Source organism: Danio rerio, chromosome 1 (genome assembly GCF_049306965.1).
Source record: "Danio rerio strain Tuebingen ecotype United States chromosome 1, GRCz12tu, whole genome shotgun sequence".
NCBI lineage: Eukaryota > Metazoa > Chordata > Actinopteri > Cypriniformes > Danionidae > Danio > Danio rerio.
Window position 1 is genome coordinate 13,120,096 of NC_133176.1, and position 15,915 is coordinate 13,136,010.

Here is a 15,915-nt window from a genome sequence, read left to right on the forward strand (position 1 = left end):
GACTAATTTCTGGCGCTAAAGTATATTAATGTAACCAAACGGGTGTGTACTTGTCTCTAAGGCAACCGTAACAATTTCCTCGCGCCAGCACACGCCGCCACAGTGTCTTACATGCAAGTTTAAAAGCCGCAAACCCCCTTAAACCTTTATGATTTACCCCTGTTAAATCGTTCACACTCTTACAAACTAGTCTGTCTATATTTTAGGCTGCAGTTAATGTTTTTTAGCTGCTCTGAGGGGATGGCTTGGCATCTCCGCATGGCAGGTTGTTTTACGCCTCTAGGGGTTTGATCTCCGTTAACAACAGTCCGCTGGTGACTCCAGGACCTCCGCTGAGGCCAGCATGAGATTACCCAGCCATCAAGAAGATTAACTAACCCACGGTAAACCACCAGTTTATTCTCGTTCCGCTATAGCTGAGGCGTATGTTGATCTTGTCTGCTAAAAACAGGCTTTTGGACACTCCAGAACAGGTCGGAGTAACGGGAACTCGGGAATAAAAACATGAAGGATTTGCCAGGAGAATGGATGGACCATCAGCTCACGGTAAATTTTCGCTATATAATTTAAAGCACCACAGTTTGTTCAACATATCTCTCTTGCAAGCGCTAATATTGCCATTTTAAGTTAAAAATGTGGCTTTTCGTTGATATGATAATGTGGCTCCTGTGGGACAGGAGAGATTCAACAAGTGAGCATAACGTCTCTCTTGTGGAAAAAACACAACTTTATAATAACATAACATCCATTAATAAGTCATGATGACATTAGAAGGCTTGGGTTTACAATATCAGAACATATAATAAGATTTGTTATGAGCTTTTGTGGTGGGACATGTTGTCAAAAGAGAGACCTTTACAAGGGAGATTTACATATTTAGAAAACCAAAATAGTTTAACATATTTGCTTTTAAGATTTATTAAATTAGGAATTTATTAGCTAATCAACACATGTGAAACTGCATGACATCAACTATTATTTAATAAGAAATTAATAAACAGGTGGCTGAACATGTTCTGCTGTTCAGCTGTAATGCTTGCAGTGGTGGAAAGAGTACTGAAAATCAAACTTAAGTAAAAGTACCATTACTTGCCTACAAATGTAGTGCAAGTAGAGTAAAAGTATCTGTTGTAAATATTACTCAAAGTATGAGTAAAAAGTAGACTACTCAAAAGTAGTGAGTAGTAAGTATTATGCTGTAAAAAGCTGATGCATTTACATGTGATTTGTGGGTGTGTGTAAACGTAACATTCTGTAGTGCATTTAGTTAATGCCCAGCAGGCACACAATTCATTCATTCATTCATTTTCTTGTCGGCTTAGTCCCTTTATTTATCCGGGGTCGCCACAGAGGAATGAACCGCCAACTTATCCAGCAAGTTTTTACATAGCGGATGCCCTTCCAGCCGCAACCCATCTCAGGGAAACAGGCACACAGTCTTAGACGTTAATATTAGGTTAGACTTACGTTGTGATGTCAGGTGACCACAATTCAATGTCTAGCCAGCGTTATTGATGTCAAATAACAATGTCAAAAGACGTTGATATTTGGTTGATTTTAAGATTGTGTTGGAAAGTGACCGAATCCAACGTCGAGCCAACATCTTAAACCAACATCATATTGACGTCAGTACTGACTTTTATTCATCAGGTATGACAACCAAATTCCAACTTCTCTTAGACGTCATAGTGGTGATGTCCACACAACATCAAGCTGTAAAATCATTAGACGTTGATATTTGGTTGATTTTAGGTTGGATGTGGACATTGACCTCAGCCTGAAGTTGGGTTTTGATGTCAACCCGATTTTCATTTTCAAACAAAATGCAACGTCCCCACGACGTTGGGGTGCAACATCAATTTGATGTCATGTTGACGTTTTGCGCATGCTGGGTCTTTAAGGCCATCATACAGTAAACATCTGTCAACTTCTCATCAGTGACGTGCATCTAAACAGTCTCTGGGTCAATGCGTGTAAAGTTTTTTGACATTTTCTTGGATGCTTTAAATGCTTCCAGTTTGCTGCAATTATAAATCACCCATATCTTGTGGTAGTTCATTATGACGTGATTTACCTTCTATGTGCAATTTGCATGGACAGGAATTGCAGGACTGATTTTTTAAATCCCCATAGACAAGAAAAAATAAAGTAGAGGTAGAGACTGCAGGTTAAAGGAAAGAGTGGAGTAAAAGTACCGATACAGCATAAACATGTACTCAAGGAAAAGGAAAAGTACACATTTTAAAAACTTCTTAGTAAATTACAATTCCTCAGATAAACTACTTCAATACAGTCATTTGAGTATTTGTAATTTGTTACTTCGCACCTCTAAATACTTGAAATATGTATACAAAGAGATGACATTTCAAACGTTATAAAAGATTCATGTTTAAAAATTTATTATATATTTATATTATAAGATTTTTAACAAAGACAAATGTAGCAGTTTCTATAAAAATAAGCAGAAAAAGGTTTTCAACCTTTAAAAAAGCACCAAATCAGCATATTAGAATGGTTTTCAAAGGTGTGACACTGACAACTGCAGCCATATGCATAAATAACACCTTTAAAAAAGTTTATATTACATTTAATTTAAATTATAATATTATTTCACAGAATTAGCATAGGATTTAAAATCAAACATTATGAACTGTTTAGTGCAAAAATAATAAACCAATGCACGTGCTGTTATAGTGTGTGTGTGTGTGTGTGTGTGTGTGTGTGTGTGTGTGTGTGTGTGTGTGCGTGTGTGTGTGTGTGTGTGCGCGTGCGTGCATGTGTGTAACACATGACAGCTTCTCCTGACCTGGAATAACCTTGTCCTCAGAACTCTTCATCCTTTTTATTTCCTTGCATAATAACTATTAACCCTTATTAAATTATTGCTAATCTGTTAGTTTATTGCATTACAACCTTACAGTTACTGAGATATTATAGATTCTTATATGACATCTATTCGCTGTTTCCTAAAGAGCTTGATGAGAGTTGCTGTAGATTTAAACATGGATATAAAAACAATATAAATTTTTAATTATATTGACAAACGTTGTTTTCTGCACAAACTAGGAAAAAGGCAGATTTGTGATTTATTTCTTTATTTTATTTTTTTTATAAATTATATGCCCTGATTAGGTTGCTCTGCGCATTCGGCCACTAAATGAAGCAGAGATCGAGGAAGGGGCAACCATAGTGGCACACAAGATCGACAATCAGGTAAGCAAAATAGCAGCAACCGACATTAAAACATTAAAGGATGACAGGAAACATGTCAGGTAGGGCTGCACAATACAGTATATCGCAAAATGATCATTATCGTGATAGTAGTATATGCAATATACATATTGCAGACATGCGTTAATATGCATTTTGTTTATACATTGGTTGTTTATCTAAATTTGACCAATCAGATGTGGCCCTACTATTTTAATCCTCACCTCCCCAGTAGTTGCATGTTCTGCTGTTGGCTGAAGTGGCTCAAAGGGGAACGTAGAGCTGAAATTGGTTGAGATAAGTCGAGATAGAAGGAAAATGACAACAGAGTCAGAATATCTGAGGTTTTCACTCATTCATGATCTTTTAAAAAATAAATGTTTGCACCCTGACAGTTTTTCAGTCTGAATTAGAAATAATTAGATCTAAAAAATATATTTTACCTTAATTTTGATATTATGAATTTTATTTTTATTGTTTATTTTAATGTCATAAAATGAATAAATGATTTAAAAGAATCAAAAAATGCATCTTAATAAATGTTATATCATAAGAAATAAGAAATGCAATACTTTTTTTTAAAAATATATTTATTTTAAATAAATAAATACATTTGTTTTAAACACATAATACATTTAAATAAAAGAGAAAAAAACACACATAAGAGAACCTTGCAGAACTTTAAAATACCCCCCCCCCCAAAAAAAATAAAATAATAATAATTAAAAAAAAAAACTCAACAAATACAAAAAAAAAAAAAAACACATCTGTCACTCAGTAACGGTAAAAGGTTAAACTGTAAATTGGATGGCTGAGAAATGCAATACTTAACAACATCACATATTTTTCCAGTATCGTACTGCCCTAATGTCCTGCTTTACTGTCTAAAACTAAAAAAAAATCATTTGTCATATAGTAAAATTTATTACTAAGAGGGGTATGTCACCCAAAAACGGAAAGGCAAAGATCAGTGACTTTATAATTTGGAGCCACGGGTATTAATTATACATTACCTTTTTATGTTTTTTTACTCTCAACAATGCCAATCGCCATTGTTTTGTGTAGCCTTGTAATAACCAGCCATGGTCTCAGCATTATAACAAATCTTGAAAACATATGCAAAACATTCACAAATGCTGATGAAGAGTGTGTTTCTGAACCTGTCATGATGAATGATGGTCTAAAGGCCTAATCCTTCCTTTCGTTTGCAGTAAATCCTATCTACAGTTAGTAAATAAGGTTTACTGTCATCTTTGCTTATCCTTGATGACACAACTCTTAAAGTTAAAGAAGCATGCTACAGATGTTTATGTGTGCTGAAATATTTGCACATATTCTGCTCCTACATATTTCTCCATCTACATTTTCCTACTTCAAACTGATTAATATTAATAATTTTGTGGCATAATAATTTAAAGGCTATATCATTTTTGACAAGAGATGCGTATAGCTTACTTTGACAAACACCTTATATTCAGATGTGCACATTTTAGGCTTATTTCTATTTATTTTCAGGTACAGTGGGCCAAAAATAGATCAATTTGAACACTTCCAAAAAACATGCTGAGAAGATTCAATTTAAGTGCAAAAGGCTTGAGCAAACTTACACTTACATTCTTAAATGAGAGTAAGTGTGAAGCTATAACGACACCTTTAAATGTGTAAAATGTGTTTTTGTCAGTCAGATCACAAGTGAAGGATGCTAAATGCAGGTATAAAATGTTTTACATATTATTTGCAGATAACAGAGCTGAATCAAAAGCCTCTCTGACTGTTTAATCTTCTATAGTCTGCGTTTGCTTTTATGGTTTGCAGTTTTGGATCAAAATGGAGGAAAGTCTTATACATCCATTAACACATCCTCTCCTCCAAAAAGTGAACACCAGGGCCTCCTTTATAAAATGTTACAATGAAACCATCCTATATTTGATCTACACTACCTGATAAAAGTCTTGTCGCCTATCCAAGTTTTAAGAACAACAAATAATAACTTGACTTCTAGTTGATCGTTTGATATAACTTATATAAAAGACTAAGGCCACTAGATTATGCTTATTTTACCAATAGTAACATTGTCATGCCTTGATTTTTAATTATTTAATTAGGACAGTAAGGTATGACTTGTCACTTAACAGAAATAATGTACAGTATAGAATTTTTAAGCCATGGTGCAGTCAGTGGAGAAAGAATTAATATTGTGTATGACTCCCATGAGCTTGGAGGACTGCATCCATACAACTCTGCAATGAGTCATTAATAAAGTCATCTGGAATGGCAAAGAAAGTGTTCTTGCAGAACTCCCAGAGTTCATCAAAATTCTTTGGATTCATCTTCAATGCTTCTTTCTGACACAGACACACAGACAATAATGTTTATGTCTGGTGACTGGGCTGGCCAACTCTGGAGCACTTTGACCTTCTTTGCTTTCAGGAACCTTGATGTGAAGACTGAAGTATAAGGAGCACTATCTAGAATTTGCCCTTTCCTGTGGTTTGTAATGTAATGAGCAGCACAATTTTCTTGATACCTTAGGCTGTTGATGTTGACATCCACTCTACAGGTCTCTTGCATGCCCTCATATTAAATATAACCCCAAACGTTCACCAAACTTGACTGGTTTCTGTGAGAATCTTGGGTCCATGCGGGTTCCAATAGATCTTCAGCAGTATTTGTGATGATTTGGGATGCAGTTGATTCATTTGAAAAATCTACCTTCTGCCACTTTTACAAATGATCAACTAGAAGTCGAATTATTATTTAGTGCTCTTACAACTGGGATTGACGACAAAACTTTTGTCAGGTAGTATAGATCATTATTGTGGCTATGATTTAGAAAGATTAAGGTAAAAAAAAATCTAATTGTATGCATAATTTCTAGAAGTTAAACCTTGTGTATTGTGCAAATGTACTCCCTTGTGTTATGTCTGTGCTGTTCTTTGCCCCATTGACTCCCATTAGAACTAAATTAAGTGGCCAAATGAAGACTCAAAATCACCACATCATGGATGAAAACATCCTCTACAGCACACAAGAATAAAACCTATCAGTAATAATTCCAGGTGTAAAGAGTCTTAGTATGCTGTTTTTGTTGACCTAAAGTCTCCAGAAGGACAGTAGGGTTTTCAGTAGCCATGGGACGATAACCGTTTTTAAGGTATACTGCGGTTTGAAAAAGTAAAGGTTTTAAAACCGCCAACATTTTCTGTAATACCATTCCTAAAATATGTGTAAGATTTCTTAATTAACTTTTTTTTTGTTTTTTTTTTAGGATAGCAATATCTCCAGCAGAAAAGATATCAAAAGATGCCAATTTAAATTGTATAGAAATCTGTGTTTTTGAAACTAATGAAGACAGCAGACAATGATTCATTTGAATTAAATAGCCTGACGTGTTTACTGCTCCAAAATATTTAAATTGTTTCTCAAAATTAAATTTATTTTGTTCAAAGAGGACATTTTTTTTTACCCAGACATTTAAAACATTTTGGAGCGGTATCCACAATACCGTGGTACCATGAAACAGTGATATTTTTATCCAAGGTTATCATACTGTCAGAATCTTATACCCTCCCATGCCTAGTTTTCAGTGTTTCAGAATTCAAGCAGCAGAACATTAAACATTTAAGAGGTCATGAATGATCAACTTTAGATAATATATATTTAATATATTTTGTTTAATTTTGAATTTTGTAAAGCAGTGATGCACTAAACTTATCAAATGTGACAGAATTTAAAATTGTAACAAAAAATATATTTTAAATAAATACTTTTCTTTCAAGTAGTCTGTTAATCAGAGAATCCTGAATCCTATAAATTTAACACCATTTGATAAAAAATATTAGGCACAACATTGGTTACTGGTAATAAAAAATCTGTCATAAACGTGTAACAATATTTAAACACTGTTATTTTTTATACTGCATTTTTTTAGCAAATAAATGTTTTAAATTGATTCTTAAAATCTTGCTTTAAATATTCCTTCATGATTTAATGATAACAGGCCATAGTGGACTGCTGGATTGTAATAGTTAATAGTGCAACATTGAACTACTCTACTAATAAAGGAGCTAATTCTCAGGTCTAATTACTCTCTTCAGATGGTGGTGTTAATGGACCCCTGCGAGGACTCTGACAATGTCTTGAGGGCACATCGCTCACGTGAAAAAACATACATGTTTGATCTGGCATTTGATTACACTGCCACACAGGTGTGTATTAGCACTTCTCATCCCACACAGAGATTTACAAACGTTGTAGGTCAAATCATCATCCTTAATGATCATTATGGAGAACTTTAAGTACAATTCTTGAGAAAGAATGTTTCTGTTTAATTAGGTCTTAATGTTGTTTATTTTTCTTAATATTAGGAGGATGTTTATGTGGCAACAACTAAGAATCTGATTGATGGTGTGATCGCTGGTTATAATGCCACTGTTTTTGCATATGGACCAACAGGTAATGTTGATCTGAATGTTTCTTCTTAGAATACATACTGCATATCCAAATATCTTACAAAATAGTGATTCCATGTAACCAAAACAACAACAGAGAAGCTGGAGAAAAAGGAGCTATCTGGAATATCTGATCATGTATATACTTTTTTAGGAGCTGGAAAGACGCACACCATGTTAGGGCTAGATTCTGAGCCTGGCATTTACATCCGAACACTCAATGATCTCTTCAGAGCCATTGAAGACAGTACTGAAGACTTGGACTGCAGTGTTTATATGTCATATATAGAGGTCTGCCGTGATGTTTTGTAGACAGATAAATTATATTAAATAATATTTATCATGATGCTTTTGGGACTTTTTACACTACACAACGCTAATTAACGTCTTTGCAGATTTACAATGAGATGATCAGAGATCTGTTGAATCCCTCTTCTGGATATCTTGAGCTGCGTGAGGACGGTAAAGGGGAAATACGAATAGCAGGCATCACTGAATTCTCCACGTGTAATGCTAAAGAGGTACTTTTTAATAGTCTAACAGTGTTTCCAAACCTTGTTCATAGGATACAACAAGAGTACATATTTTGGATGTCTCCCTTATCTGAATAATTCATTTTAGGTTTTTGAGTCTCTTCTAATGTTCTGATGAGTTGATTCAGGTGTGTTTGGAATAGGAAGAGGTTGAAAACTGCTGATGTTCCTTCAGGAATAGGCTTGGGAAACACTGGTCTAATATACACAACAATTCTAAAGCTTGGGGATGATTAAAATAATATTACAAAATATTTCTCTTTTAAATGAATGCTCTTCTTTTAAGCTTCTCTTTATATTTAGAAACACATCTGTATAATAATAGCCAACTGATTGCATATTAACAGTGTCATATTTCTGATTCTAAAATTCATTTAATTAGCTGCAATACAAACTCCTTTTTAAAGCAAGCCGTTCCACTTAGTGGGTATCCTTACCAGTGTTGGGAAAAGTTACTTTTGAAAGTAATCCATTATAATATGAGTTACTCTCCAAAAAAGTAACTAGTTGCATTACTTTTACGTTACTTTTAGGGTAAGTAATGCAACTTTTAAGTTACTTTTGCATTACTTTTGACTTGGCTGAGGCTTGATCTTGTAAACAATGTGTTTGCTACTTTAGAGTTATTACTTTACTTTTGTGTTATTAAGTAAGTAAAATTATTGTCCATTTAGACAATCCCCTTTACCTTTTCTTCAATGTGTTCAAAATAGTGAGAATACTGCCATCCCATACATCTAAGGCTCTGGCATCTTCATTTCTGTCTGTTACTGTGAGGAGCACATTCTCTCATTGTGTCCATGATTCAACTACATTAAATATAATTATAAGCAATTAATATTTTTATGGCTAATTAAACTTTTTTTATTATTGCGATTTTAAAACACAGGACATACAAGGGCAATTACATAACATTACATTAACATCAAAATAAATACAACATAAAAATAAAACGAAAAACTTATAATTACTCACAATCACAGACAAGATTTAAGGCTTTAAGATAAATCAACAGCTCTTTTTGCTTTGGTATTTTTTGTTTCTTTTATTACACAAAGGTAATGACCTATTTCTATTTTAAAGTGAGTAAAATTAGTTTTTTTTCCACTGCCCATTTACATTTATAAATGAAAAAATTCCATATATAATGAGCAAATTAACAACATACCAAATTTTGAAGACGATTGTATCCTCATAAAAAAAATAAAACATCTTTTTCTTTGAATTCCAATGCAATATTCGTATAATAAAATAAAAGGCTAATTAAACTTAGAAGTAACTCGCATTACATTTTTTTAAGAGTAACTCAAAAATTATTACTTAATTTAAGTAATCATTACTTTACTTCAGGGGTGCCCAAACACAGTCCTGGAGGGGCCGTGTCATGCACAGTTTAGCTCCAACTTCCTTTAAAACACATGTCTGGAAGTATTAGTATACCTAGAAAGGGATTGATTAGCTTGTTCAGGTGTGTCTAAGGTTGTGGGGTTGGAACTAAAATCTGCAGGACACGAGCCCTCCAGGACTGAGTTTGGGCATCCCTGCTTTACTGGTTACTTAGAAAAGTAATATCATAGGTCTCAAACTCAATTCCTGGAGGGCTGCAGCTCTGCAGTTTTGCTCCAACCCTATTCAAACACAGCTGATCAAACTAATCAAGGTGTCCAAGAGCAGTCTTTGACGCCTTAATTAGTTTAATCAGGTGTGTTTGAGAAGGTTTGGAGCAAAACTGTGCAGAGCTACGGCCCTCCAGGAATTAAGCTTGAGACGTATGGTAATATTATTAAGTAACTTGCGTTACTTGTAAAGCGTTTAACACAACACTGATCCTGCCCATTAATTTCCCATTATAGTCTGATCTGATAGTGTCTCTAATAAAGATTTATGTCCTTCTAAATCTAGTGTGTTTACCTGTGAATTTAGATAATGGCTCTATTGACAAAAGGAAACAAACAGAGGACCCAGGAGTCAACAGCTGCTAACAAGACGTCTTCTCGGTCTCATGCTATACTTCAGGCAAATCTAGAACACACACCCACTAATCATCTATGACCATGACCTCAAATTGCCACTGTAGACTGAGTGCACATCTCCCGCTTTGTCTGTTTAACAGGTGACAGTGAAGCAAAAGAGCCGTGTAAAAGATATCAACGAGGAGGTCAGGGTGGGGAAGCTATTCATGGTGGACTTGGCAGGAACGGAGCGTGCATCACAGGTACATTCTGTGTGTTTAGATGTGCCGAAGTGGAACACAAGCTTTCAAATTCCACAGGGATGCCAGATTTTATAGTACAGTGCCCTCTCTCGTCTTTCACCAAAATTAATATTTAACTTCTTCTAGCCTTCATTATTTATATGCATATAATGTGAGACTGAAAAAGAAATTTGAGCTCATAAGCTGGCCAAAACTACATCGAAGCATTCCTACAGTACACACAATAGCTGTGACTTGCTGTGAACATCAAATGCCCTCTGTTCTGAACCGTTTTTTTTTTTTTTTCTCTCAGACTCAAAACAGAGGAAAGAGAATGAAGGAAGGAGCACATATAAACCGTTCCCTGTTAGCGCTGGCCAACTGCATCAATGCCTTGAGCGAGAAAGGTGGAAAAGGGGCTCAGTTTGTCAACTACAGAGACAGCAAACTCACTCGACTTCTTAAAGTGAGCAAAACTATCTTTAAAACTTTGTAATTTATCCCAGACGTGGTTTCTGATCACTGTATGATGTAGAAATATACAGCAGGGAAAATAAGTATTGAACATGTTATGTTTTTCTCTGTGAATAATGTTTCTAAAGGAGCTGTTGACATGGAATTGAACCAGATTTTGGTAAAAAAACAAACATAAAACAAAGAAAAAAATCTTAAAGATTAGTTTTGTGTGATAACAATGGAATGACACAAGGAGAAAGCCCTGAACTTTAACATTAGTTGGGTGCAGTTGCATGCTGCTCTATAACCTGAACGCACAAGACTCCTCTCTTTGTTTAACCAAATAAAAAAAAGTTAAATTAAAAGTAAATTAAAATCTCTTTTACAAGAGTGATCTGGCCAAGAAAGCAGCCATCAACAAATAACATAATATAGCAGGGGAAATAAGTATTGAACAAGTCATGTTTTTTTCCTGGGAATAATGTTTCTAAAGGAGCTGTTGACATGGCATTGAACCAGATTTTGGTAAAAATCCAAACAATACAAACATAAAAATAAAACAAAACAAAATAAATCTGAAAAATTAGTTGTGTGTAATAACAATGGAATGACACAAGGAGAAAGCCCTGAACTACTGAAACATATTTAATACTTTATGTAAAAGACTTTTTTAATGATGTCAGTTTAAAGATGCCTCTTATGGTGAATGAAGTCACATGCATTGCTCAGGTGTGAGTTTTTCACAGACTTCAATAGAGAGTAAAAATCTTGATGGTTCTTTGGGTCTTGTCTCCCAAATCTGATCTTTATTTAGCATTCTATATTGGATTCAGGTTAGGTGATTGGCTGGGCCATTCTACAGCTTGATTTTCTTTCTCTGAAAACATTTAAGAGCTTTCTTGGCTGTGTTTTGGATCATTGTCTTGCTGAATTGTCCATCCTAGTTTCATCTTCATCCTCCTGATAATGTAGATGTTGGACTGAAGCAGCGACCATTCATTTATAATGATGAAGGGCAGAGGGTTGCGCAAGAACTACTAAGAGATTTTAGCTGCTTTTCTGCTGTCTTTTTACACATTCCTTTCATCATGTTTTCAATACTTTTTCCCTGCATCCTTTCATTTTATTATACATAACTTAATTTGTAAACTTATTATATTGTTACCAACATCCTTGGGAAATGTGTCACCTTTAGAAAAATGTTTTCTAAGAAAAATGGTTACATGTCCAATACTTATTTTCCCCACTGTATTAAATGCATCTGAAATCACATTCTAAGTAGGCAGTACATTTGAATTAGATTTTACTACAGGACTGTTACACTACAAATGTGAAATTGAGTAGTACGACTGTAATTTGGAGATATTGCATCAGCCATGTTATCATTGTTGCATGACCTATCTGCAATAGTTGCGTTGCTTCACTACCACTCATAAATTTGTTTTATTGTCCTCATGGGATAGTAAAGTTTCCAGTCTTTCACTGATGGTTTTCCAAATATGAGTTTATAAGATCTAATTAGCTCGCATAATATTTACGATGTATTAGTAATTAAATATGTGATTTTAGATCCACAGCTAGTTCGATTTACAGTTGATTTGATGTGCTTTTCAGGATGCTTTAGGAGGAAACAGTCGCACCGTCATGATTACCCATATCAGTCCTGCAAGCTCCAATTTTGAGGAATCCAGAAACACATTAGTTTATGCTGACAAAGCCAAAAATATACGAACCAAGGTAAACACACACACACACACTTCACAATCTGCATCAACTACAACTTAATATTGACATAAAGGAATATTTTAACCAATAAAGTGTAAAAAGTCTTTCATTATTTACTCAAACCTGTATGAATGTCTTTTATTTCCTGAACCCAAAAGAGCATATTTTGATTACTATGACTTTCTATGATGGTTTAATTGATTGATTTACAATTTTATTGAAACTATTTTGCATATTTATGGTGAAAATCTGTAAAGTAATTATAACTGAGATCTTAATTTTCAATGTCCGATTGCCACATTATGTTTTCAAATCTGTGATTTGACTGTGTTGAGATGTAGCTGAGGTCCTCTCCAACCATTATGTTTTAACCACTTCTATAGGTGAAACGTAATTTGATGAATGTCTCCTATCACCTGGCCCAATACACCCGCATTATTGCAGATCTGCGAAGTGAAATTGAACGACTTCGGGCAAAGATCGATCAACAAAGTCAAGATCAACTGAAAGGAGAGAAAGCAGACATCCGTAACATTCAAGGTAATCTTTCATTAAAATCTTTCATTAAAAGTATGAGCAATCAAATTAGATCTTGCCATCTTAATATTATTATTAAGGACATTCTTTCTAAATATTTTTGCCAACTGATTTGTCCGTGTGGGCTGTTTCAGCTGAAGTGCAACAGTACAGTCATGGTGAGATGGCTTTACTGCAGGAGCAGCTCCTGTCTGCCTTCAGGGAGCAGATGGAGATCAGACGCAGCCTCATGGAACTGGAGAACTGCAATATGGAACTGCACATAGACACATCCAGACATCTGCTCACCATTTCAGAGTAAACACAAACCTAAAATACATTTACAAATGGAGTTTTGTTGATCTGTAGTTCTTCCGTTAGAGACATGGTTATTGTAGGTATACAGTGGTCAACATTGGAAGTGGATCAAAAAAGTTATGAATAATTTGATCAATTGTTAAGAATGAGTGTTGTTTAATAGTTTTAGGGCAACTTTGATCAAAGGTTTTTATCCACTTTAAATAATGACTACTGTTTATTAGAAAAAAACAGTAATTCAGTTAATAGAAAGGCCATTTTTAAATTTTAAAAATGTATGTGCTAAAATAACTAACTTAACGCTGAAATCAGTTTTTAAAAAATCTATAAATACTGAACAAGCCCCCAGATGACCCCTAACCTGATTTCACCAAGTGGGGACATGTTCATGGATTAACATCTATGTTGATCATGGAACAATATTTCAATCAGCCAATTAGAATTAAGGAATACGTTTAAAGTTTATGTTAAGTTTAGGCTTATGGTTATGTACTTCTACATGAGTGTTATCCAACTAATATTATTCTCCTCTGATTTTGGGAATAATTTACAGTTATAGCTGGGTTTCGGGTAGGGAATAGCTATGGATTAGCGACATAGATGACATGTTAATCCAGGATCGCAACATACTTGGCAAAACTTGACTGACTGACACATCTTGAACTGTCTAGAATAAAATCAGCCATCTACATGACATATTTTTTGTGGGGTCGACAAACGGGCTGGTTTCAATGCATTTACTTGCATTTCCTGAACAGAAAGAACATAAAATTCTAGTATCATCATCCTTCTAAATTGTAAAGAGTCTACCTTTATCTACTATAATTTGTGTGTATTAACAATAAAAGCAAAGCATTGTGTTTACCTGAAATTAAAAAAAGATTTCCTGAAACTTCTTTCTGAAAAAGTATTTGTGATAAGATTAAGCCTGCCTGCAATTACCCCATCACCTTTTCACAACTTTACTTTTTTATCTTTGTATTTTCCTTATTTGTTAGTTGGGAGCGAGATCGAGCACGTGCCAGGCGAGAGAAAGATGAGTTATCTGGACAGAAGAAACACACAGACAAGGAGGAAGAGCAAGAGAGCATGCCAGAGGAGCCTCAATATGTTACAGCAGCTCGAGAGGAGATCGGCCCTCTACTGGCTGAACAGAGGAAGACAATGGAGCTAAAAGTGATTAGTCTTTTTTTTTTTATCTGATATTGCGATATTTAATTTTTCTGCAATAAATATTTCAATTTTTATACACTTTTACAAGATAATATTAATCGGTTTTCTGGAGAGTCTTACAATATTCAGATAAGGAAATTGAATAATCACAATGCAAAAAGTTATTTTCTTACTTTGCTTTGCTTTGAGTCCAAATATCTAAAAAAAAATCCTAAATCAAGTAAAAATACTGTTTTGTTTTCAACTTCAGAAGAAATAAGGCAAAATTAAGAGTTTTCCATAAACAAAATTATCTTTTTTTTGTTGCATAAATCGCATAAATTCCGTATAAATACAGTAATTAAATACATTTCTGTAGCTCCTTGTCAACTATAATTTAGACTTAACATTGCATATCTTGCGATGTGACTATAGCAGATGCACAAATTGCGATATCGATGCTGAAACAATATATTGTGCAGGCCTACTTCTGTTACAGTAGTAATTAAGATATGGGCTGTATTTGAAATCGCATACTTCAATATTATATAATACGCTAAAAACAGTATGTTAGCCGAGTATTATGTCTGAATTCATAGAATTCAAAAAACTGCATGTGGGAAGTACACGAATGACTTACTATATCCGGCGAGATTCTCAAGTGCGCTTCCAATGGATGCTACGCTATCTCATGATGCTCCACGAGAGAATTCATGAATGGGAGTAAAGCAACGCAACTGACATGGGTAGACCACGTGATGATGACAAAATAGCAGATGTAGTTCCATTCATACTACTCACATTCATACTGTATAGAACAGAATTTTCCAATGGTCGAGTAGTACATTTGAATTCAAATGCAGTGGAAGTCGGGCACAGCCCTTTTGAATGAGTCATGAAAGCAAATGAACATCTAGCATGTCAGCAGTGTTATCTGCAACACTTTTTACTTTAGACCATTTTTTTAAATGTCAATTTATGTCCTCAGCGAAGTAGTTTTTTTTTTTGGTTTCCTCTTTCTTTTTAGCGAGAACTGGAGGAAAAACTATTGAACATGAAGCTGAAGTCATCTAAGATTGAGGAGTTGCTCCCTAAACGCATAAGCAACACTGAGCAGAGAGACATTCTGATGCTGCTTTGTAAAGTCCATGAACTTGAACTGGAGAAAACTGAAATCCAGTCAGCTGTTCTGTGCAAAGAAAACGTTCTCCGCACAAAAGACTTCATCATTCAGCGGCACGAGCAGCAGCGGACGCTCTGCGATGACATCATACACCAGCAGAAGATGCTAATTGAAGGTGTGGGTTTCTGAAATGGCGTCTTTAAAGCAGGCATTTGACCTTTGATAAACATTGCAATG

At 34.7% G+C, this 15,915-nt stretch overlaps 1 protein-coding gene across 4 annotated transcripts in view; it reads left to right on the forward strand.

The window, feature by feature from the left end:
- Positions 1–15,915, forward strand: part of si:dkey-26i13.8 — a 22,845-nt gene continuing 6,930 nt past the window's right edge. Inside the window, exons 1-16 of one of the 4 annotated variants that reach the window (XM_073949386.1) lie at positions 1–113; positions 207–383; positions 469–546; positions 3,133–3,213; positions 7,308–7,418; positions 7,578–7,665; positions 7,816–7,952; positions 8,057–8,182; positions 10,118–10,210; positions 10,308–10,409; positions 10,702–10,854; positions 12,459–12,581; positions 12,953–13,109; positions 13,241–13,403; positions 14,402–14,579; positions 15,583–15,853. In XM_073949386.1, the coding sequence (XP_073805487.1) occupies positions 505–546; positions 3,133–3,213; positions 7,308–7,418; positions 7,578–7,665; positions 7,816–7,952; positions 8,057–8,182; positions 10,118–10,210; positions 10,308–10,409; positions 10,702–10,854; positions 12,459–12,581; positions 12,953–13,109; positions 13,241–13,403; positions 14,402–14,579; positions 15,583–15,853 (1,825 nt within the window). In that variant the 5' untranslated portion in view covers positions 1–113; positions 207–383; positions 469–504. Of the gene's footprint in view, positions 384–451; positions 547–3,132; positions 3,214–7,307; positions 7,419–7,577; positions 7,666–7,815; positions 7,953–8,056; positions 8,183–10,117; positions 10,211–10,307; positions 10,410–10,701; positions 10,855–12,458; positions 12,582–12,952; positions 13,110–13,240; positions 13,404–14,401; positions 14,580–15,582; positions 15,854–15,915 lie in introns of all 4 variants that reach the window. The other 3 variants (XM_073949385.1, XM_073949388.1, XM_009306505.5) reach the window with 3 other exon arrangements.